This window comes from Diplotaxodon limnothrissa, linkage group LG17, assembly GCF_057381915.1.
Source record: "Diplotaxodon limnothrissa isolate DT_005_m linkage group LG17, D_limnothrissa_male_GT1.1, whole genome shotgun sequence".
Lineage (NCBI taxonomy): Eukaryota > Metazoa > Chordata > Actinopteri > Cichliformes > Cichlidae > Diplotaxodon > Diplotaxodon limnothrissa.
In genome coordinates, this window is record NC_140612.1 from 15589060 (window position 1) to 15614193 (window position 25134).

At 39.8% G+C, this 25134-nt stretch overlaps 1 protein-coding gene across 4 annotated transcripts in view; it reads right to left on the minus strand.

Moving 5' to 3' along the window:
* Positions 1–25134, minus strand: part of mast2 (microtubule associated serine/threonine kinase 2) — a 143152-nt gene that overhangs the window by 36949 nt on the left and 81069 nt on the right. For 2 of the 4 annotated variants that reach the window (XM_085376301.1, XM_085376300.1), the window contains exons 5-7: positions 11354–11445; positions 1844–1919; positions 811–831 (exon numbers count right to left, since the gene is read on the minus strand). In XM_085376301.1, coding sequence (XP_085232427.1) covers positions 811–831; positions 1844–1919; positions 11354–11445 — 189 coding nt within the window. Of the gene's footprint in view, positions 1–810; positions 832–1843; positions 1920–11353; positions 11446–23372; positions 23731–25134 lie in introns of those variants that run through there. The other 2 variants (XM_085376303.1, XM_085376302.1) reach the window with 2 other exon arrangements.

Consider the following 25134-nt stretch of genomic DNA (forward strand, 5'->3'; position numbering starts at 1 on the left):
CCCTTCTGTGTCTCAGCTCCAAATCCAATTAAACATGTCCGACTTTAAAAACATCTCGCAAGTATTTCATTTCTTTTTGTTTTACACTTTTGGCTAAAACGAGTGAAACTTCTTCTGGAGATTTTTGAAGAAATTTATAAAAAGATCATAAAAGCACTTATTTAAATGTCTAAAAAATGATTTGTTTTTCCTCTAAAAAAACAAAACAAAACCCTGTGGTGTTCATTATGATATTTGTTTATGGATGCAATTCTCTCTTTTGTTTTTTTGTCTCTCTATTGCCTACGTGTTCTGGGGGGTCTTCATATTTCTCGTGTTACCTTGTCTGTCTACATATTCCTGTTGTCTCGGGACTGTCCCTCATTCAATTTAGTTCCACTTTTATTTTGAAGGTTAGTTCCTCTTGTGCTTTTCTTTGTTATTCCTTCCTTCTTCTGCCCCCCCCACTGGTGTCTGATTGACTTCACTCCTTATTACCCTTCTTCTTCAAAAGGAACACTCCTGGTCTTGCTATTTAGGATGTTTGAATTCCTAAAACAGGTGGTGAACAGAGGAGAGAGTACAGGAGAGGCTAGCCTGAAGAGCCATAACTGAAAATGGATTTCCCCTGTGGAAGTGTTTTGTGAGAACAAATGAGAATGTTTGAGTATTCACCAATAGAAAAAAACAAGAGGATGCTTTTTCATGTCATTCTTATCTCTACTTATTAAAAAAAAGCAGAGATAAGTGTGTGTGTGTGTGCTGAGTCATGCAGGACAGAGGGCAGGAAGAGGCAGGCGGAAAAGTCAGAGGTCAGAATGGAGACATTACCTGTCAGACCTGTGTCCATGGCTGTGAAGAAGACAAGACAATGGTTTTCTTTTTATTTATTTATTTATTTTTATTGCTGTCACACAGACTGAAAAATAGATGCAAATTGCCTCAGTTGGTTTTCCAAACAAAACATATCTGATAAAGAAAAACGTTTAACTGCTGATACTTTGTTGGCAGTGCAGAGTGGCACACTTTTTGTTGCAAGCCATATGTATTTTTTATTTTATGACAACAAGCACAATTATTTTCATGCAAAGCCAAATGAAAAATACATTTAAATGAAAGTGTTTCTGGTAAAATAAGGCTTTTATGCGAGTAGGAACAGTAGGCCCGTCATATCAGACTCCACCACACGGTGTCCCTCTCACCCCACAGTGTGCTGAGCAGCGGCAGCTCTGAGGTCAGTGGCTGGACAGAGAGGGATTTCCAATTCAAATCAGCACTAATGCTCCTTTTCGCTGCTGCACCTCACACACACAGTGTCTCGGTGTTTGATGACGTCGTCGTGCAAACAGCCTGCCTGTTCGGCTCAGTCCTCGAATGGAGAGTCTCAGTTCAATCAAATAGATTCCAACCCCCCCACCACAGCTAGGGATCACAGTGTCTCACAATAGTTCCCGGAAGTTAGCAACATACGCTAGCCACGGCACAGATATGAGAGTACAGATCTTTTAAAGATAAGATATGTAAAATAGTATTTACAAATTTGCCTCCTCATCAGCTCACACACTCATTTACATCAGCAGCTGCTCAGCTCTCATAGGTCACTGAGTTGTTTAACACTGTTTCAAAGATACGGACATTAAAAGATGAAGTACACCTTATCTATTTGGGCTCAACATCTGCAATCTAATACTTTATTTCTATTTTTTTTCCTGATGTACTGTATAACTTAAAACTGAAAAGAACTGGTAAGAGCTAATGATCACTAATACAATCAGTTTGTTTATTGAGGACAACAGCGCTTCTGTGTTTTTTACATGTGTGACTGCAAACACAAACATCCTTAGCACATAAATGGAAGTCTTACCTGCGAGCAGGAACAAAGGAGAAGTGTGCAGCTGTGTTGGGAGAGAAGTTGCGAGGACTGTCCAGTGGGCTGGTCCCTGAAAAACAGAAGTAAAGGAATAAGCAGGAATGACAGTAAGACAGACAGAAAACCTACATCTGTGTTCACGTGATGAGTTCTTTCTTTAACACAGTGAACACTTTTGTGGCAGCTAATTCAGGGAGAATCACAGGGAATGAAAATCATATCCGATTACCTTAATTAACTTCTCATCAGCCATGAAGTAACTGATCGGGATGTGTTTTGTTAACGTGTGCCATTTTACTAATAAAAGACAATGTGTGAAGTCTTAATCCAGTGAATTTGCTCAGTGAAAAGAGATTTAAGAAAATTACACCACAGACTATGCAAATAGGTAAGAAAAATGTTTTTTGGGGTTTTTTTGTCATCTCTGGACTTGTCATCTCATGTCATTGTTGCTCAGCAACTTGGTGCTACTATTGTTTGTATCAGGGATCAGCGCATCATGCTGATGCCAGTGAGCATGCCAACCAACCATGATCACGGAAAAGAAGATGCAAAGATGCAGAAGAGGAAAAGGGGATGTCTGCAAACGCACAACTGGCAACTGAGACTGATGATAAAGATGTGAGATGTCTTTTTTAAGTGGAGTTCAAGGAAATAAAAATCCAAGACAAAATAATAAAGAAAGAGGCAGAGGGACTTTGTATTACTACTCTGATCAAAGCCCAAGTAACGGCTCCCAGTAATGATATCATTATATCAATAATAAAACATAGCAAAGATATGTGCTTACTCAAGACAGTAATCTCAAATACAAAATAATATCTGTGGATCAGAAAAAAGAAAACTTTGTCTTTACCAAAAGCTGGTTAACTTCCTTTTACTTTACCCTCTTAGCTCATTACCTACTGACTAGTAAGATGCATTAGAGGTAAATTCAGTAACTGTGTCGGAGATTTGTTCCATGCCAGGACTAATATTTTTCACCTTATAGATACTTTGCTTGAGCAGTATTACTACAAAACACTGCAAATATTTCCATCCCAACCCAAACCAAATACTTGGACTATAATATACTATTATATTTTTATAAATGTCTTCTTCTGTACAGGGTCTAACCAGAAACCTACTCTCGATGACATCACCAAGTTATTTTTGACCAGAAGATTTCCTTTGACGCAAACATTAAATAAATATGCCTTCTTTCATCTGTGCAGTATTGTTCATACTGGGGTTCTTAAAACTTTACAGAATGAATTATTTGTGCTGCAAGACATCTTCCTGCTGCATTTACCAACCTGAAAATATGAATGGGAAGATAAAAAGGCCCTCACTGTGAAAACAGAGCATGCGTTAAGTGTTCTGCTCATTCATTTGTTTTCCTTTATTCTCCATCACTTTAAATTTCTGACCTTGAACAAGACAAGAGCAAAATGAGAATCCGAATGTAAGATGTATGAAGAGAAGAAGCGTGGGCGATATGCAGAAAATAAATAGGAAAAATAAATAAATAAATAAACAGGGGAAGTGGCTGTAATAGAAGACAGAGAGGAAAGAAGATGGGCTCTCTCACAACCTGATTGAGTGTCTCATTAAGTGAACGAGCACACAGGGGAAAGTAAAAGGTAAAGATCTTAAAGGAATGACTCGTCTGTCTTCTTGAATCACACAGAAAGGTGGAGTTAAAAATTTAGATTAAGATAAAGTAGGTGAACCACCTGCTTTTTACATTTACTATTACACTGCTGAAAATATACAAAGATAAATGAATGCAGTTCAGTTAACTCCTTTTACATCACTTAGACTGATAACACATCATATAATGATTGTGGCAATCAGTGAGTTAATTACTTTTAACTGGATAAAGGGGAAGAAAAAACAGCTTCCCCAAACAAAATCACGTGTAAGTAGCTAAACAATAACTTAGTTTGAGAAACTGGGGACACAAACACTCAATTTCTGCTTCAACTTCAACACAGAAGGGAAACATTTCTCTTCACTGAACACCAAATATCTCCAGAACAGCTTGAATTGACTGTGAAGCTCATAATGCAGCCATTGCCACAGAAGCCACAGATGATCCTCTGTTTAATAAAGCTGACATTTTTTTAATTAAATATGCTGACATATCCGAGCAAAAGCAGTGGAATGGATATTCACGGTCAGTATCTGCAGGGAGAAACAGCACTCTGATAATAATTCAGCAGAATGAGGCTGAAGGAAGAAAGGGTGAACACAGATGAATAGCAGAGGAACGGCTGGCTGCCTCAAAAACAGGAGGAGAGATTAAGTAGTCGGACATTTCCACATCAATTATGCAGTTTTCTCCGCAGCATGTCTGGACAGAGCAGAAACTCAAATATTAATGCGAGCATTTGATTGTCGTCAGATGGGAACCTCTGTCTGTCTAGTTGGCTGTGCAGAACATGTATGAACATATTGGAGTGAACAGGTAGGTTATTAGTCAGACAGATTGCTTGTTAGTGTACATCTTACTTGTGTCAAATGTCTTATACATGATGTAGTATGGCTGCAAGGATGCTGCTGAAGTTGCATTTAAAAGGACATGGAGTTGTCCCTGGAGCTGTTAGCAGGCTCACCCACTGCACCGATCCTCCCTGTTCATATTTTATACTATACTTAGAACTGTGTGTGCATATGTGCGTGGACATTATTTAAGATCCATCTCTCTCAGCAAAGAGAAATCAGACACATCAGCGATGGGTCAACTGGTGTGTTTGTGTTTAGAAAGGATGTTTAGGTCTCCTCAGACGTTTTTGCACGAGAATGTGTTTGTGCTCATAGGTTGATGACAAGAGTACCAGATGCACGCACAGGACACGCAGTCACGCAGTGTTTCACCACAAAAGAAAGTCACTTTAATCCTTTTTTTAGTCACCAAAGACCGAACAGATTGTCATGAAACATAAAAACTAGACATTCCTTCGCTATTTGCTCTCCCAGCCTGTGGTATCCTCTTTTATGGGGAAGACACTCACAGCACCTGCAGGTTTTTGCCAAATAATATATTGATATGTATTTAATACTTGTGTGTATTAACACCTTCACAATTATAAGTCCATGAGCTAATGGACTTACTGACATATAGGGCTGCCACGATTTGTCGACTAGTCACGATTACGTCGACTATCAAAATCGTCGACGACTGATTTAATAGTCGACGCGTCGTTTGAAGCTTTGTAAGATCACAAAAGACGCAGGAATAAGTAGCAGGATTTAAGAGTGTAATAACGGACTGAGACAGAAGATGGCAGCACTGCATGTACAAGGATGCCAGCTGCCGTTAAACCCCGAAGACGAAGAAGTAGCTCTGTCCCAGAATTCATAGCGCAGCCCAGCTCAGTTTCCAACAATGGCGGCAGCTAGTTAGTTTTAATATTACTCTTATTATTCTTTCTGGGTCACAAAATAAACGTTTAACATATTTTCAGGCGAGAATGTAGCTGTGTAAACCTCAAATATCTGCTCAGTTTATCAGGACACCACATATTTTCAAAAGCGCTCCGACGTTTTCGGAGACGTCTGTTACCCATTAGCTCGATAGCTAGCCGGGGGCAAGGTCACTAGAGCCGTGAGAACACCGGACTCCCTGCAAATTGTTTTCAAACCCACCACCGTCTTTCGCTACTCAGGTTAAACATATATAAGTCACTTAGATAACTTACAAATGTTATTGTTTGGCTTTTTTTTTAGTATTTTATTTGTTCCTGAGTAAATCGGTTTGTCTGAGATTAAAGTTATAGTTTTTACACAGCTGAATAAACGTCAAGCAGACAGCTGATTATCAGAAGTGTGAGATGCTCGAGAATATACTCCAGTGTCCCGTTAGATTTTAGATAGCAAGGAGTTTATTAAACTTCACCGAAACAATCTGCAAATTTCATTAAAATTTAATAAACTATCATCTTGTCTTTATTTTTAGTTAGCACACACCTTAAACACTTAAAGCTGTAAGCTAATGATCGTTATATAAGAGCAGATGCATGCTGGTGCAATAAGCTGTACGTTTTACTCCAATGGATGATGATCTGATTAGTTGACTAATCGCAAAAAATAATCGGTGACTAGTCGACTATCAAAATAATCGTTTGTGGCAGCCCTACTGACATATAATGTATGTTCAACACAACATGCAAATCATGAGTGCTGAGTCGATTGCTCGCAAGTATTTTGGACTGAACTCTCCACGTTTTTTGACAGAGATTAGAGCCGACTTGAAAACTCAAACAGACCTGATCTAAGATCACGTCTATGCTTTGTGGATCTCCCATGTGTGTCTTTATATGTACTGCAGTAAAGTGAAATAGCAGCAATGTGTCCATCTATTGATCGTGCAGTCTCAACTGACACCACAGTCAGTTATAATTATGCCACAATCAAATAGTTTCCAAAGAAAAATCACTATGGAATCTATGAAAAAACACTGTGGCATGAATTTTGCACCTGAATAAGAAAAAGTGAAGTGAAATGTAAATTATAACTGAGTGCATGTAGTAAGAAGTCTCATCACACCATATATAGAAGCTACTTTGCTGTCACATTTTTAGGTTTCCTGCAGTAAACTGCAGTGACAGTGACCTACTTTAGCAAAAACCAAGACATATGCTTTCATATCAGATACATGCAAATGTGATATCTACTCTGTGGCTCTTCATTTTCACTTGCCTGCTCCCTCTCCGGTGAAGACGAGGTGGGGAAATCAAAATAATTGGGGAAGGGGTAAAAAGAAATGTGCAATACATGCATATGTATGTATAAATATATTTAGCCTTGAGTCTGTGACATGAAACTGAACAAAAGAAAAGCCATCTTTCTTGCAGTCCTTCATTACAATTGCAAAAATGAGCAGTGGTTTGACAGTATTCATCTCGACTCAGAGCGTATAGCTGCCAATCACAAGCTGACCTTTACCAAATAACAGCTTTCTGTCAGCCAGGAGAGCGGAAACTACGGGCTGGTGAAGTGAAACAAATAGAAAAGATGGAGATATTCTGTGTGAGTAAATGGGGGAGAAGAGAAGAGAAAATGAAGCTTGATGTTAAAACATTACAAAAATATCAAGAGAGGAGAAAAAGAGATCATGAGAGAGGCAACAAGGGATTCATGCAGACCTCCAACATTTAATAAGTCTTTTTTTTTTGGAGAGGATTGGTGCTCATCAGACCCTCAGGATATTAGACTGAAGAATTTCCATCTGATTAGCAGCAAATGGCTTGGTGATTGAAACTATGATGAAATTCAGGATTATGGCAAGAGCGAGAGACTGAGAAGGAGGAAAAGGGAATGAAAGGACAAGGCTTAACCTCCAGTGGTTCATATTAATCAGTTCGTGTCTACAATGAGATATCACAGCCTGGATTAGACAGTTACAGTGGAAGTGTGGAGCTGTGTTCACACGTGATATGAAACCAAAATTTACATTATTCAAGTAAACAGATTCAAACTAAACAAAGTGTAACAGGACAGAAAATGAAAAACAGCATCTTTAATTAGTGCTGTTTAATTAGAGGTATTTAATTCCTGCGCAGGGTCTAGGACACATAGACAGCACTGCAGGACTAGTGGCACAGTTACCATGGCAATGTAGCAGCTGGAAGATGTAAATGGAGAGGAGGAAGGGAAGATAGAAGAATGGAGCAAAAGAAGTGTACAGTATTAGTAACAGCAAACCACACTGTGAATACAAACAGGCAACCACAGATCACTTCTACGCACTGCAGATGCCCCGTAGGACATCTATCCAGTCAGATATGAAACTATGAAAAGAAAATCATCATGTCAAATAAGTAATGTATGATGGTGAATTACTCCACATCGAAAGGAGCCAGCTGAGGTGGTTCAGGCATCTGACAAGGATGCCCCCTGGGCGCCTCCTGGGTGAGGTGTTCCAGGCATGTCCCACCGGGAGGAGGCCCCGGGGCAGACCTAGGACACGCTGGAGAGATTATATCTCTCGGCTGGCCTGGGAACGGCTTGGTATTCCCCCGGATAAGCTGGAGGAGGTGGCTGGGGAGAGGGAGGTCTGGGCCTCTTTGCTTAGGCTGCTGCCCCCGCGACCCGGCCTCGGATAAAGCGGATGAAGATGGATGGATGGATGGATGGATGATGGTGAATTTTTTTATCCTCTCAGTGAGCTGCCAAAAACAGTTTAAAACCCCCTCTCAAAAACAAAAACAACATGTCTTTTATTTCCAACCCTTTCCATTGTCTTTTGCTAACTTCAGCCATCACAGTATTGTTCCTGTGTCATTTCACAGCATAATGAAATACAGGAAAATCTGATTAACAGATCAGTGCTTCAGCATACAAGTAGAATCTGTGCACCTTTTAGTCAGAACAGAAACCATACACTAACCACAGGACTACAACCTATAGATATTCAGCTGATATTCAGGGAAGACAGCAATTTACTTTATGGTGAACAGCAGCTCTTGTATAAATGATCATTCACTGACACCAAGGTCGCCAGTCACACAATAGACTGGTGCCAAAATAAAACAGTGCTTGTGCTATGCTGTGGGGAGTGGAGGATGACAAAGCTCCCATCAGTAGCAAAGGCTCGCTGATTGCTTGGCTCTAAGCCTGTGTTTCATAGTTCATGAGTAGTTTATGAAATCAGTATCAGGATATCAATATTTAAATATATATTTTGGTGGCTTCAGAAAATGGTTTGAGATCAGTGTCTGAGAAAGAATGTTACAAGAGTAAAAATAAACTTTACATTTACAAAGTGGCTTTTAAACTTCATTTGACTGACTGACCAAACAATACTTGTTTAAACAGTATAAACCAGCACTGTGCAGTAAAAAGTCTTTAACTGAGCTGGATTTAGCATGTTTGCAAAATTTATTTGCACTAAATTTTAAAACGCTATTAAAATTTAAATTGTTGCTGGTTTTGTTGCTGTTTGTTATTTAACTCTTTTGGAATTTAAGTTTATTTTACCATGTTAAGAAAACTTTTTCTCATATTGTCCGAAATATTGTTATTGCCAATATAATTTTGAGGCGATGTCACCCACCCAAAGAAACACTACTACCACTATCGGGTGAAGGTAAACACAACATGGTAATGAGTGTTTCTCTGTGTCACGCAGCCTCTCCTTAATATTCTCTCCTCAATATTTTACCATCTTTCCATCTTTCATATTCATTGAGCTCTCGCTCTCTCTCCTCCCATTCAGTTACTGCCACCAATAATCCTTTTCCATTCTGCTGTTTCAGTCTATATTTTGATTCCTTCGCTCAGTCCCCTTCAGGCACCATCAATCATAGTTTTTCTTTTTTCCATCTCTTTTCCATCTATACATTCGAAGGGTGGAGGAGAGGATGGGTGGGTGTGTGGGTTGGTGGGTTTGTGCGCTTGTCTTCCTGTCAGATGTGTTCAGAAGACATTTTGTTAGCACACATTTCATCGAATCATTTGGTGTGTGTGCATACAGCTTCTAATATCAGCACACACACTTTTTCATAGCGAACGTACGTATGATGGCATGGTGGGTGGAATCCTTTTGAAGTGACTCTTGCCTGCTTCTTCTCAGGAGTATTTCAAGAGTATTTGATAAGGGTGAAATATTTTTCTTTCTATAAATGTGTCAGTTTGTCAAAGATCAAGGCAAAATCTAATCTTGATGTATTTCCTGCTGCAAGATCAGCTTAAAGTTATAGACACTGACCTTACACAGGGAGACAAGAAAATGCAATACCAATTTGCCAAATTTGACGAAGTGGAAGCAGCTTCCCAATGATTTTATGTGCTCTAGCACATTACAAAAGGCTAAAGCACATAAAATCATTGGGAAGCTGCTTCCACTTCATCAAATTTGGCAAATCTAAGTCACCCAGCAAATCAGTGGTTATGCAAAATTATTGTCAAGGTGCTTGACTTCTTTTTATCTGATGAGATTAAGCAATCAAAATTCTGTCAAGAAACTACTGCTAATTGTGCCAGAGTGCCCTCAGATTATACAGTCCAGAAAATTTATACACTATCCAAAAAAACAAAACAAAATTCACCCATATTGGGGACTCCCCTGTTGTCCAAAAACAGTTGGGACATGGATTCAAGATCTTTAGGGAGTTGTTGGATGGGTTTGGGGAACTGGATGCTGACACGTTATTCTCTGTGTTATGTGCATTTCAGAGCGAGTGGATCTCACAGAGGCTCAGTCAGATTATGAAGTAAGGTGTCTGGAGACTGAGCCACTTCAGACTCTTTTCTTTGTAACTTGAAAATAGTAAAGAACAGCAAAGGTGTGGTGCGACGTACTATCCTTCTGTTATCAGCAACTGCTCTTCCTATGAGAGTTGTGCCTCGTCTTCAGCAATGTGTTCGTGGGAGTAACGGTAAGTGACATTCGCATGAATGCCTTCGACCCGAGGTTTCCCAGAAGAACATTGTATTGTAACAAAATAATCACCTGCATGCTCAGCATATATGCATATGTTTCAGTGATTTTAAAAGCTATACAAATATTGCAGGAATGCATACGAATTCAAGCCAATCAGCAAAGACAACCATCAGTCTGTCTTCTGTCTTGCATTACTGTAACGATATCTTGATGATGTCAGTTTTAAAAGTGTGAAAATCTAAGTAATGCATTGGTAACAATCTATACAATAATTAAGATGAAGTAAATATTTCATCTTAATTATAGTAACATGGTGTTAAATTACAAATAATAATATTTACTAATCAATAATAATGGCAACATTTATTTAAGGAGTAGGTTTGTTTAACAAAAAATACTTATTTTCTAAATATGTTTCATATTATACAGATAAGAGAAAATTACTTTAAAATCGGAGAACATTTTGCTAATATTATTTGCTTATTATTTACAAAGATTACATTTTAAAATAAAACTTTCTTTACTTACCCAGGCATTTAAATGCTTTTGTTAAAACCCTGAAGCAATTTTACAATAAAGAAAATAAACAATGAAGTATTTTTTTTTATTTCAGATTTCAAACTAATTAGTAACCAATGGATGAACATTAAAAGTACTAAATATTCAACAGCAACAAACTATTAGCTAAAGCATCATTATAAAAAACAATGGTTATTAATAAGTGTTAAAAATAAAAGTCTGTCTGCGGCAGCTGACCGTATGTCAGCCTGTGCATTCATTCACACAAACAAACATCTCACTGTGCGATCTCAGTGTGCTACCGGAGCTGTTAATTGAGCTTTGTTGGTGTGTGATTGTAAACAACACGACTCCATGTAATGCAACTTGTCTGCTGTTACTACACACTTTTAGCAGAACAACAACATTTGAGCAGAGTCAAAGTTTCCAATAAAACAACACCTAAATTATCACCTTTTCATCATAATTTATTCAGCAACTTTTGCTATGCTACCAGTGAGAGTGGATTTGGACTACTGAAACTGGTACTATGGATACTGATGATATTACAGTATTGAGTATATCAGGTCTATAGTTTGAAACATCAAAGGCAGTTTATATAAAGGAGTGTGTGTTACCTGTGTGTCCATGCAGAGGTGAGTGTGGTCGTGGCAAAGTGGGCGAAGTGCTGGACGTGACAATCAGGCTCTTCCTGTTGCTTGCCCGACAACTGAGAACAAAAACAAAGGCAATTTAGTGACTTCAGCTTAATCTAAGTTCAAATTTGAAACAAATAAAGTCAGGGTAATTAACTCTTTACATAAGTACAAGGATTTCATAGAACCTTCAATGAAGGACACATTCCTGGCATGGAATTTGCTTCTATAAATGTTCCTTGGGATTTCATAGCCACAATCACCAGTCACAGACATTATGAAAGCACATCATAACCTCACACACTCTTATGAATGCTAAGTTAGTCATTTGTTCTTGTTTACTCTTATCGACTCTTATAGAGTGAGGTGCGCTCAGCTGAATTACATCTTATGCAGAAGATGTAGTTTTAACAAAATAAGAGACTGAAAGGTTTGGGCTGGGAAAAACAGATAGGCATCGTTAGATGGTACTCTGTAGGAGACCTCAGCTCCCCTTTGGGCTAAGATGCTCATACGGATGTGTACATACTGCTGTACCAAAGACACTCGTCGAGGAAAGAGCAATCTGCTTTAAAGCTGTGACATCTGTCCCTAGACAGAAGGAGAAGAGGAGGAAATGAGGGGGCAGTCTTCACAGCTAACACCTCCAACATAAGCTCACAAGATTATTCGACTTTGTTGTTTACTCTGAAGCTCCGAGCCAAGTGTGCCTGTAATGACTTAGGAAGGGCTAGCTTCACTCAGGGGAAATTACAGATGGAAGAGGATGCTGTGATGTGGCATCCAGGTACGCTGATATGATATCTTTCTAAAGTGACACATTTGCTCAGCAGCCACCTCTTACATTCAGACAACACTGGCTGAGAACAATGCACGTGAAGGCAGATGCCCATGTTGTTTTTAATGAAAACGCAAACATAGTGACTATATTTTAAAAATGAGCATTACACCTATTCTGTCATGCTTTAAGAGTGACAGAGAACCAAAAGCTGTATGTTCACAAAAGATGCTGCACAACGATTGCTAAACAGTATAAAAGCTAGCAAAGCACAGGAAGCTAAACTCAGGCTATAGTGATAGGCGCCCAATGTTATGAAAACAGGTGAGTGAACAAGGCGGAGGACAAGACCGACTGAGGGAATTAACTGGGAAGAGGGAAGAAAATGGGAAACACGTGAAAACCGCCACATGTGAGAACAACTAGACAAACATTAAGTAAAAACCAGAAGAAAAAAACCCCGAGAGAATTCACAGCCAAACCAAAATGGAGACGAGAGACCTGGACTACAAAGCAGGATGTTTTTTATCCAGGTAACGTCATGTTCAATCCCATTTTATCTACAATGAAGGTGGCTCACTTCGTGCTGGAGTATATTGTTTTGGTAGTTTTTGCTGCAAACCTAACCTGCTCAGGTTATTTTTCAGGTTAGGGAGCAATTGGTGCAAAATCAACACCTACTGACCAATTAACTTTATGGAAAACAGCAGTCACTATTACTGGAAGACCTCGTGCGTGGATGGTAGGAGTGTAATTCAGAGTGTAATTCAACACTGTAATGTCTTTGCATTTCCCTGATGAACATCAGTAAAAAGTAGAGATTCTATGACTCAGTTCTATTCCTTGATTTTTATTTGTGCTGCCTGAAAATCTACAAAATGTTTATTTTTTTGAGCCTTGATATACCCTTCTGAGAACCAGCCTATTCATTTCTGTCCTGTGTAATGGACATTTGTTTTTCGTCAATATCTTTTGACTTATTTGAGCTACCCTACTAAGTCCTGATGTGCTTAATAGAGGACATCCTGGGCTTTCCATTGATATCTCCTGAGTCTGGGTATTCTGTTTTAGTGCCAAAGAGGACGGAAATTGAAGAAATGTTCAATGGGAAGACTTTTTTTCCCTCGGTTCTCAGAAAATCTGGTCCTCAAACAGTACACCTATACTGCGCTTAGAGATCTTCATTTTAAATTTGCATGTAGACTAAGTATAACTTTGAATTCTGATGATCTACTCTGACCACTAAGTACTACCAGGGCTGCAGCTGAAAGAGCAAAAAACAAAATGATTTTCTATTTTAAATATAAACTTAATGAAATGCTGGATTTTAAGCCATCAGATTCTCTCGTGTCTCAATTTGGTGACGTAGTTGTAGTCAGATGTCCCACACCTTCCATGTGAACGTGCAGAGAAACCCAGAGTTAACTTAGCGAGTTGATAAGCAGCTTTGTATGACTGCTTATCTTGATTTCCAATGTTCAGTGAATCCAGATAACAGAAAGATAGCTGGGGTATGTTGAACTCTGCTCACACTAAACCTGATAACAGACGCAGAAGGACAGGCACCAACAGAAAGAGGAACAGACGAGGCAACACTGAGGAAACTAAAACAACTAAACATGAAGACATGAACCAAAACTAAAATGAAAAATGAAAATTAAAAAATGATAAAACGCTGTAATATCGCAAATACTTAAAGACACATAATGAAATCTAAAGCAAAACTCAACAAGAATCAGTTGCAGACACTGACAGTGTAGTTATACTTGTTCTACTTCTTCTACAAGGACTGGGATGCATGTGCAGTTGGCCCGTCGTAATGTAGTTTCTCAATGGCCAAGTCCAAAAAGCAGACTAGCAACAAAAACAAAAAGGTATCCTTGAGCTCGCTTTCTGATGATTGGGACCCGAGTGGAGCCTAGCAGAGTTGTGAACATGGAAAGCATCACAAAGGCTGTAAAGGATCTCCATACTGCAGGATAACTAATTACCTGGAGCTATTTTAATCCCACACACAAGACCAACAAAATTATGATTTATGTCATTTACTACTATTCTCTCCCTATGCAGCTGACGCAGGTTTATATCAATCTACACAGCAGCCTGTTGAACTGCATCTCTCTGAATGGAACCTATTTCAAAACTATGCGTGTGTCAGATTATGACGACACTGTCTTTTACTTTTCTTTTTTGTTTTGTAACTTTAGCAGTGGATAAAAACAGTGGTTAGTTTTTAACATTTTACTTTCGTAAACTTTAAGGTTCTTGATCATGACAGAGCTCGTATATTGAAACATTATTATTGATTATTGACTCACTGACAGCATCAAAGCTAAAAGCAGATTTTTTTAAAAAAAAGTTTTAACTATAAATTTACCCTTTATAGTTAAAACAGAATGGTTGGCATTTGTTCATCTTTGATTGAGTACAAATCAAGCAGTCCTGTATTATGTCTGTACAGAAGACAAATGCTAAGTACTTCCTTTCAGTCCTGCTGTGTGTATATTATTCTAAATTGTAGGAAAATGTCTTTAGAGAACAAATGGACAGACAAATTGGGACTCTCCTGGCAAATTGTCTCGATGCCAGCAGGTGTCGGCACAGTAACAGCATGTGTGTGCTGTGTTAATTGGCCCATCACATCTGCTGGCTGTAATTATGCAGTTGTGTAGTGCAGTGTTTTTGACAGGCTAAACGCGCCTGAATGATCACACAACAAACATTTTTCCACAAAGAAAAAAATAGTTTGAAATCTCTCTTAAGTATGTTTTTAAATTTTCTTGTCAGATATGCTCTTAATCTTTGTTCTATGATTTCTACGCCTAAAGTTTAGGAACTTTAGTAAATCTTACCCTAGTCCTTTAGTCTAGCTTCAGAGTTAATATATTAGAATTGATATTTAGGTAAAGGTTATGTAAAGGGAACAAAAAGCGCATCTGGGATTTTAAAAAATATATTTCATAATGGCAAAAAATACTATGTGTAATGTAGATACGATATTCTGTATGCAAATGCATGTATCTTCTACCATCTGCTGAAATGTGCCACTTCAGCAGTTTGTGGCAGCATGTAGTCGACACACAAACATAAATGACAGATGTACTGCCAAATTAAAGATTCAGTGATGTGTGTTCATGGAATATCTTCATCTTACGAAGACACACATATACACCATTGATCTTTTGAAAGTTTTCCCCTAAAGCCTGAAATTTAAACGTCGAAAACACAAACGCCTACACAAAAAAGTGGCCTAAGGCAGGTGATCATTAGGAAATAGTAGAAGAGATGTACAGAAAGGGTCAGCTGGAAAGAGAGAGAGATGAACTGATGACCAAAATTCAGAGTCTGCAATAATGACTACAACTTCAAGTATTAAAGTAATGGATTGAATGAACAACAGGGAAGCTAATTAAACAGTTGCATGGCCTTAAGGTGCTATTAGAAGAAAGGTCATTGGGTTTGTCATCAAAAAATGTTAAGCTGAAGTCTTGATGCTGCAAATGAGAACAGATGATTGAGGCTCCAAAATGTATAGGCTCCATCCTCTGGGGAGAAGGGGTGTGGTCAAGAAAGTCAAAGAAATCTGATCATTGGATTCATTTTCAATTTAAAATTCAAATTATAACCAAAAGTCACATTTCTTGATGCATGCTGAATCATCCAGGTAAGTAAATCTCCAAAAGTTGATTCTGTTCATCTGGACGTAGAAACACTGAAAACGCTACGCTACGTCCAGAATCAACTTCTGGAGACAAAAGACGTATTAGAATTTTTCTGGATCTGTAAATGCCATCCAAGCCTTCAAAGAAATCAGGAATGGTTGCTGAGGTAATTTGTAAAGTTTTAAAATGGAAATCTTGAGGTAAATGTGGAAAAGGTGATGTTGGTTTGACAAATGTCTGCCAGAAAGCAGAAGATTCAGAGTAACAACAAGGGATGAGAAGCGAAGAGAAGAAGATTAAGAGAAGCAAAGGAACAAATGAACCGCCTTCGCCAGGAGACGACAGAAGGGTGACAATTATGGCTTGCGGCTCTGAGAGTCCCGCTAAAACAAAAAAACTGTTCAGCATGTAAAGGTTTCTTTACAGCAACCGTCACTCAGTCTGCTGCTGTGAACAAAGTTAATGAACAAATCATAGTGACTGTCTCAACAATATGGAATACCATCCGAGTCACGCATCAGAAACGCTTGGGGAAAAGAGGAAGTGAGCAGGTGCCTTCCAGTGGAGCTTAATTTACTGAGGCAGAGGAGTTTCCATTAAAAACAATGTCAGCTTCTTTCATCTGTTACTGACCAGAATATAAAATGAATCTATAACATGATGCTTTTAGAAATATATCGAAGCTCTTCTACTATATTGCTGAAGTGAGATGAATATAGTATGAGCGATAAAAGTGTTATTATGATCATTATGACTCTTCTGCCAATCATTTTCTTCTGCTTATACACTTCATGTTCAATTACTTCAAGTAACATAAGGATTGGAAGTCATGTTTCACATATATAAATGGATTGGCCGTCAAACACTGACAGTTTGAAATATATATATACCTTAATGCATTTAGTTTATGCTGACCATAAGACAGTGGAGATTTGCAGCCAAGTAATTTAAAATAGAAATTAGACTGTGTTTTGTATTTCCTTCTCCCTTCATTAGTTTTGGGTCACCAGCCAAGGTACCAAGGACATATGATGGTACAAAGGCGCAAAGGATACAAAGCTGGTACAGTTAAAAATCAAGAGCAACTCCAGTAAGTTGCTGTTGGTTGAACCACTGTCAACATTAGCTTCCTGTATGTTTATTTCTGACTCACATAGACAAATGTAACTTCAGTACCGAGACTACCAACCTACCTTCCTTCTTTCTCCTGCAGGCATTTTGGATCCCTGCTGGGAAACATGCATCCATTATGCAGAACTGACTGACGGCTAGACACACTGTCTGAGTGTGTGTATCCATGTGTGTGTGGTTCTGTGTGTGTTTGTATGTGTGGGTAGATAAGTAAGCTTTTGGGTACCTGGTATCATCAAAGCAGCAGGCTGTCAGGTAACAGCACCAAGACTGAATTGCTTCTCTGGCTGAAGAAGGATTTATGGCTGAATCTTCAGTCAACATTACCACAGCTAGAATGGCCTTTTTTTCTCTTAGCAGTTTTTATCCAAGTTGATCCACCTGCCCATTTAATAGTATGGTGGAAAGTGATTAAAAGATATCATTTACAGCAACAGAAAAAAAAAAGGCTTATTTGTTTGTTTCTTAAATATGAGTTTAGGGGATTTATGACATGCCCACCACTTTGTTTTCCCAAATCTGTAAATGTTTGAACACACGTCTGCTTACTTTATGTCTCTAAAATGACAAAAACCTTGAGATCCAATAAACTTTTTCACTATAACACACAAAAGGCACAGTTATAGAAGTAGACATACAGGTTTTGACATGGCTGACAGACTAACAAACAGCTGCACTGGCAGATGTACCCACACACACACACACACACACACACTAAACAGACAGAAGGTAAGTTTATGTGGATAAGATCTATAGCGAAACACATTTCCCACAGCCCACACAATAACTTTGTCTGCGGGTTACAGCCACCACAGGAAATCAAAGTGATAACAGACTGTATGGTGACATGTGTGTATGCTCCTGCGGCAAGAGCTTTAGGGTTAATGATCTAACAAATGAGAAAGGATTCAACTCTGCATTGTTCTTGTGTCACTGTGAACAGTTTCTAACAAAAAACGTTGCATCAAACTTTTGTTTTCTTTTAAATGAAAAGGGTTTTTAGAGGAAACGTTTTTTTATAAAGCACCTTTATTAGAGTGGCATCAGAAAAATTAAAGGTACTCATCTAGATCACTGTCACCGTCACCAACACTGTAAAGATAAAGAAACTATGAAACACAAAGCAGCCAGTGTTTCTGGGGTTCCTATTCAAACAGTCAGTAAATTACAACACAAGTCAAATGGTTCATTCAGTCATTTATTAACTTAGTGGCAGGTCTTAACTATTGCACTATTTTGGTTTTGACGTCATGTGCACATTGCCCAAGAGCAGGTGGCAGTTTAGCTCACTGGGTGAGCAGGCGACCCAGGTTTGAGTTCAACCTGTGGCCCTTTGGTGTATGTCTTCCCCCTCGCTCACTCTCTCCACTGTACCACTATCCACTAAAGGCAAAAATATAATAATAAAAAAAACCTTGCCCAAGAGCTGCCATATTGAACAGGATACAAAGCACCGGTTGCTAGGGAAAAATGTGGTTGGTGGTTCCTGAAGGTTGCTGGTAGTCACTGGGTGACATTGGTTGCAAAGAAACTGCTGGACCAAAAATCTCCAGATGATTAATTTGCTTGCTAGCAGATGGTTGTCTGTAGTGTTCCATGTCATAGTAAACCTAAAAACAACTATATACACAGTGGACACTAACAGCATTTCTCAGAGAATATGAAATAGTATTTTCACCTTAAATCACCATTCCCAGTTCCTATAGGTTAGTTTTGCACAGACCTGAAGGTTCAGCTGCAGAGGACAGCCCAGGGATCTGGTGTCTGTGCCATGTTTTGCTGGCACAAGATGGACTTACACATTATCAGGCAATTTTAGCTGACTGCAGTTCCCATTGTGCCAATTTAATGTCAAATAGCAAGTATAAAAGAGGAAATGATATCAAAGAACAGTGGAGCTACAATCTTTTGAAGTCTAAAACTGACAAAAGAAGCACACTTTTGTTTTAAGCGCAGGCTAATGAAACAATAATGCAAAAATAGAACCATTTTGCATTTGAAATGATGTTAAAACTATACGGCTAACTTAGAGAGCTTAAAATAATCTGTATGTAGACATTTCTGTAAATGATGGAAAAGCAAAATGTATTATGCTTCTGATCCGAATGTGATAAACGCTGCTACAAAAAAAGAACACAGTTTATTTTAAAACCTTCAGATCACCTTCAATCAGTGCAAATGATGAATGTTATGCCTGATTACAGCTTAACGTCATCAGTCGACTGTATCCACTCCAAAAACTGACAGAGCCTGTTGCTATGCAGGAGTCTCACTTCACAAGCATTCCTCCCTTAAAAACACTGCTCTGGAGGTAACAAAAGAGCAACACACCACAGGACATGGTGACACGTGTGTGTGTGTGAGTGAGTGAGTGTGTGTGTGTGTGTGTCAGCTGCTACCCCTGTTATTACAGGGAGCAAAGAAAATTGCTGCTTCAAAGTGATAAGTACAGCCCTGTCTCTCCCTCTTGTTCCTGTTGGAGAAGCTACTTCTGCTTTGACTGACAGAGAGGAGAGAGCAGAGAAGAAGAAGAGGGGTCAACTGAGAGAACGACAGACGAAGGAACACGATGCTCGTTGTCAAATCACACTTAGGTATGTCACTGTAAATATGGTCATATCGAGAGCATAGGATAAAAAAAGAATTTGACAACAAACGTGCACACTGCAGATGCCAGCACCAAATGACAATAACTTATACTCAAAAAGCACCCTGTTCATACATCAAAACACACATCCAGTTAGCTGACCTTCATTTTGGAGCTGCTCCTGCTGAGCATTAAGACATGCAGGGAAGAGGAACGATAAAAGAGAGGAAAACGGAGCAAAACATAGGCAGTGGCATGAAAATAAAAAAGGCATATATGAAAGAGGGAAAAAAACTCAATGAAGGTAAGATAATGGAGGCTACCAGAAATGAAAGAGAAAGGATGTGTTTGTACCTTTTGGAGCGCCGCAGCATGCTTCTCTCAGGCAGCGAGAAATTGGAGAGCACCGTCCAGAAGGACTCAGACATGCTAACACTAGTGCAGTGCAATCATTGCTCTGACACGGCGACACTCGGCAGAGGACGCGGTCAACAAACAGACGCTGGCTTCCACCTGCCACACCGGCAACATCAAATGCGTGTGAGAGCTGTTAGTGTCTCTCCTCCCGCCTTCCCTCTTCTTATTCTCCCTATTCTGATCCTTTCTCGCTGCACAGTGCTGCCTCCTCCCTTCTGTCTTCTAACCCCTGTGTTTCTAAGTGGAGCTCAGCTGACTTCAGTTTCAGCTGAGACACACTTGTCATCAGGTCACAGATGCTCACAGACAGATATCTGAATGCAACCAATACAGGACTGATGCAGAAAAGAAACACTTTCTACTTAATTTAAGCACTCAAAGCATTTTCTGCTACAAGTGTCATTTACCCAGTTATACTAAAATCATGAAGCTATAAATGATTAAATCACACACACATTCATGCAAAACTTTGATTTATACCTAAACACTTGTGTAGGTACACACTCCAACACATCAGGAGCAACTTTCGGTTCAGTATCTTGCCCAAGGTTACTTCAATACATGGACAGGCAAAGCTGGAGATCAATCACCGACGTTCTGGGTGGTACAGTAGATGACCTGCCCAACCAATGAGTATGGGTGATATAATATCTATTTTTCAATTCTGCCATGTTGTTTATTCAATGGTCTTCATCCCTTTAGCATTGCCCGGCAAGACCATGAGTGTTTCTCCCAAACTCGTCTCTGTGTTACGTTGACGGTTCGATCTACTTGAGCAGAAGTCTGAACAAAGACCAATCAAGTATTCTTCCTAATGGCCAGCAGAAGACAACTCCTCTGATTGCAAAAGAAATCTAGATATGATATGGGAAAACAACCTTAGGAGTATTGACTGAGAATAGTCACCCTGTCGTCAGAGCATATACAGTGGGGCAAAAAAGTATTTAGTCAGCCACCGATTGTGCAAGTTCCCCCACTTAAAATGATGACAGAGGTCAGTAATTTGCACCAGAGGTACACTTCAACTGTGAGAGACAGAATGTGAAAAAAAAATCCATGAATTCACATGGTAGGATTTGTAAAGAATTTATTCGTAAATTAGGGTGGAAAATAAGTATTTGGTCACCTCAAAAAAGGAAAATCTCTGGCTCTCACAGACCTGTAACGTCTTCTGTAAGAAGCTTTTCTGTCCCCCACTCGTTACCTGTATGAATGGCACCTGTTTGAACTCATCATCTGTATAAAAGACACCTGTCCACAGCCTCAAACAGTCAGACTCCAAACTTCGCCAGGGCCAAGACCAAAGAGCTTTCGAAGGACACCAGGAAAAGTATTGTAGACCTGCACCAGACTGGGAAGAGTGAATCTACAATAGGCAAGCAGCTTGGTGTGAAAAAATCAACTGTGGGAGCAATCATCAGAAAATGGAAGACATACAAGACCACTGATAATCTCCCTCCATCTGGGGCTCCACGCAAGATCTCATCCCGTGGGGTCAAAATGATCATGAGAACGGTGAGCAAAGATCCCAGAACCACACGGGGGGACCTGGTGAATGACCTGCAGAGAGCTGGGACCAAAGTAACAAAGGTCACCATCAGTAACACACTACAACGGCAGGGAATCAAATCCCGCAGTGCCAGACGTGTTCCGCTGCTGAAGCCAGTGCATGTCCAGGCCCGTCTGAAGTTTGCCAGAGAGCACATGGATGATACAGCAGAGGATTGGGAGAATGTCATGTGGTCAGATGAAACCAAAGTAGAACTTTTTGGTATAAACTCAACTCGTTGTGTTTGGAGGAAGAAGAATACTGAGTTGCATCCCAAGAACACCATACCTACTGTGAAGCATGGGGGTGGAAACATCATGCTATGGGGCTGTTTTTCTGCCAAGGGGACAGGACGACTGATCCGTGTTAAGGACAGAATGAATGGGGCCATGTATCGTGAGATTTTGAGCCAAAACCTCCTTCCATCAGTGAGAACTTTGAAGATGAAACGAGGCTGGGTCTTCCAACATGACAATGATCCAAAACACACCGCCCGGGCAACAAAGGAGTGGCTCCGTAAGAAGCATTTGAAAGTCCTGGAGTGGCCTAGCCAGTCTCCAGACCTCAACCCCATAGAAAATCTGTGGCGGGAGTTGAAAGTCCGTGATGCTCGGCGACAGCCCCAAAACATCACTGCTCTCGAGAAGATCTGCATGGAGGAATGGGCCAAAATACCAGCTACTGTGTGTGCAAACCTGGTAAAGACCTATAGTAAACGTTTGACCTCTGTTATTGCCAACAAAGGTTATGTTACAAAGTATTGAGTTGTATTTTTGTTATTGACCAAATACTTATTTTCCACCCTAATTTACGAATAAATTCTTTACAAATCCTACCATGTGGATTCATGGATTTTTTTTTCACATTCTGTCTCTCACAGTTGAAGTGTACCTCTGGTGCAAATTACTGACCTCTGACATCATTTTAAGTGGGGGAACTTGCACAATCGGTGGCTGACTAAATACTTTTTTGCCCCACTGTAGAGAGAAAAATGGCCCAATACTTTTCAGCAAATGCAAGGTAAGTTTGCTTTATCTCAGTGTGTGATCGGAGAACTTTGGAGAAAGAAAACACTTTGGACTGCTAAACTGTTTTCCTTAAAAAAAAAAGAAATGATCTTTTTCCATTTACTCGGGTTATGTGCACCTCAGGAGGTAGAGCAAGTCATCTACTAGTCAGAAGGTTGGTGGTTCGATCCCTGGCTGCTGCAGTCTGCATGCCAAATATCTTTGGGCTGCTCTCTATCCTGCTCGTTCATCTGAGAATGTTCGATAAGAAAACACTTACGTAGAAAAAAGTAGTTGCATGAAAGGGTGTATAAGGATGAATGTTCAAAGTGCTTTGAGTGGTCAGGTAGCGTGAAAAAGCGCTATAAAAGACCTAATCCATTTATCATTTTTGTATAATAATATTCTATATCTAACAATAACTATAATATTGATGAGGTGATTTCATTTATTTGAATTCCAGCGGTCAACCACATTTGCAAGTCTGGTTATTTCATAAAGTCAAATTCAATGCAGAAGATTGTGTGTTGTTGTGTTTGTGTGAGTGTTTTTGTTTTCCAACATAAAAGATGGATTTAAACTAAAATTAAGAAGCTATAAACGATCAAACAAACAACCCTGCAATTGGAAGCTGCTAAACAAAGTGAGTTGCTCTTTAAAAACAGCAAAAGAGTGTTGTAAGTGCTTTCTTGTGTCACCAGATGAACACAGCTCATTAGTGCCGTTTGCTGGATGCTCTCAGCGGTCTGTCAGCTATAACACCAACAAAAGGTCGGCAAACTGAGTAATGGGGACAAAAAAAGAAGGAGAACACAACACACACCCCAAAAGACCAAACAGTTATGAGATGACACGCAGGGTGGGTCTTACCTCCAAAGGAAGGGGTTTCCCCACTGGTAAACAGGGGCTGACAGAGGGCCATCACAGTAACAGAGAGAGGGAGAGGAGGACGAAGAGGAGAGGGCGAGGTTGACTAGGGCGGGCTGAATGACAGAGGGATGAAAGGAAGAGGGGGAAAGCAGGTGCTGGAGGAGGCTGTTGTTGCCGTGGCAACGCAACTGAGCTGGTGACCAGATTCTGCCAAAAGAGGAGGGAGGGGATGAAGATGAAGAGAAAAAGACGCAAGGAGAGATGTGTGACGATGTGTGGGTGTGCGCTGGGCGGTTTAACACCATCAACTCCCTGCCTGCTGTGCCTTTAGCTGGACCAGAGGAGCTACACTGTGACAATTTTTACACTACACTGAAACAAAGTTTAGCAAAACCTTCTTTGGTTACTACTCTACTGTTCTACTGTTCTGATTTTATATACTGTTTTGTTTGTTTGTTAATTAGTTTGTCTGCTTGTTTTAATCAATTTTAAATCATGCTTTTTACTTGTTTAACTTGTTTTTTCAAGATTTCTTTTACAAATCCGTCACTGCATTCTCCATAAAGCTTAAGATGTTTCTGTGTAGTGAGATAGTTGGGTGACAGCATGCAGATAACAAGAATGCATCTATGGATGTAGAATAATTCTGATTCAATGGTAAGATAACAGTGGTGGTGAATGAGGCCTAATAGCACTTGTTTACCTGGGTAACCCCAGTTCTCTGACAATCAAGATAGGTATCTCACTATAGTAAGCACCTTCTGGTGTGATCAGTCATGGACACTAAACTACCACCACATCTTTCAAAGACAGACCAATCACTTCAAGGACACAGCATCTCACTCAATCTTCCCCCGAGTGATCGGGGATTTTCTTTGACTGGTACCTGCTGAGAGTCTGGAAATCACCACAATTCCTGAGTCGACCTATGAGCCAGCATTTTTTTCCCCTGGAAGGCAGATACACGATCGTGGCTCAAGAGTTAGGAGTTCGCCTTGTAATCGGAAGGTTGCCGGTTCGAGCCCCGGCTCGGACAGTCTCGGTCGTTGTGTCCTTGGGCAAGACACTTCACCTGTTGCCTACTGGTGGTGGTCAGAGGGCCCGGTGGCGCCAGTGTCCGGCAGCCTCGCCTCTGTCAGTGCGCCCCAGGGTGGCTGTGGTTACAATGTAGCTTGCCATCACCAGTGTGCGAATGTGTGTGTGAATGGGTGGATGACTGGATATGTAAAGCGCTTTGGGGTCCTTAGGGACTAGTAAAGCGCTATATAAATACAGGCCATTTACCATTTACCATACACAATAAAGAGAAGCCAGTATGGGTGAACATGCTTTCTCTTTCTAGTCCCTGTCAGTACTCTTGCGGCATCAGTTGGGATCAACTGAAAGCTTTTCAGGGAGTTTTTAGGACATCCTAATAATAATGAATTACAGTAGTCCAGCCTAGAATTAACAAATGCATGAACTAGTTTTTCAGCATCACGACAGGACATTTCTAATTTAAGAGATATTGCATAAATGGAAGAAATCAGCCCTACATATCTGTTTAATACGCACATTGAAGGACACATCCTGGTCAGAAACAAGATTCCTCACAGTGTTACTGGAGGCCAAGGTAATGCACCAGCTACCACCATGATTGGCACCAGTAGAAGCCATAAATACTAATGCTCAGGTTAGCAAGCAAATAGCTACACGAGCACAAGCTCACTTAATGTGCTAGCTTGATAAAGTTCAAGTTTTAAACAATTTGACACCAGCTTAC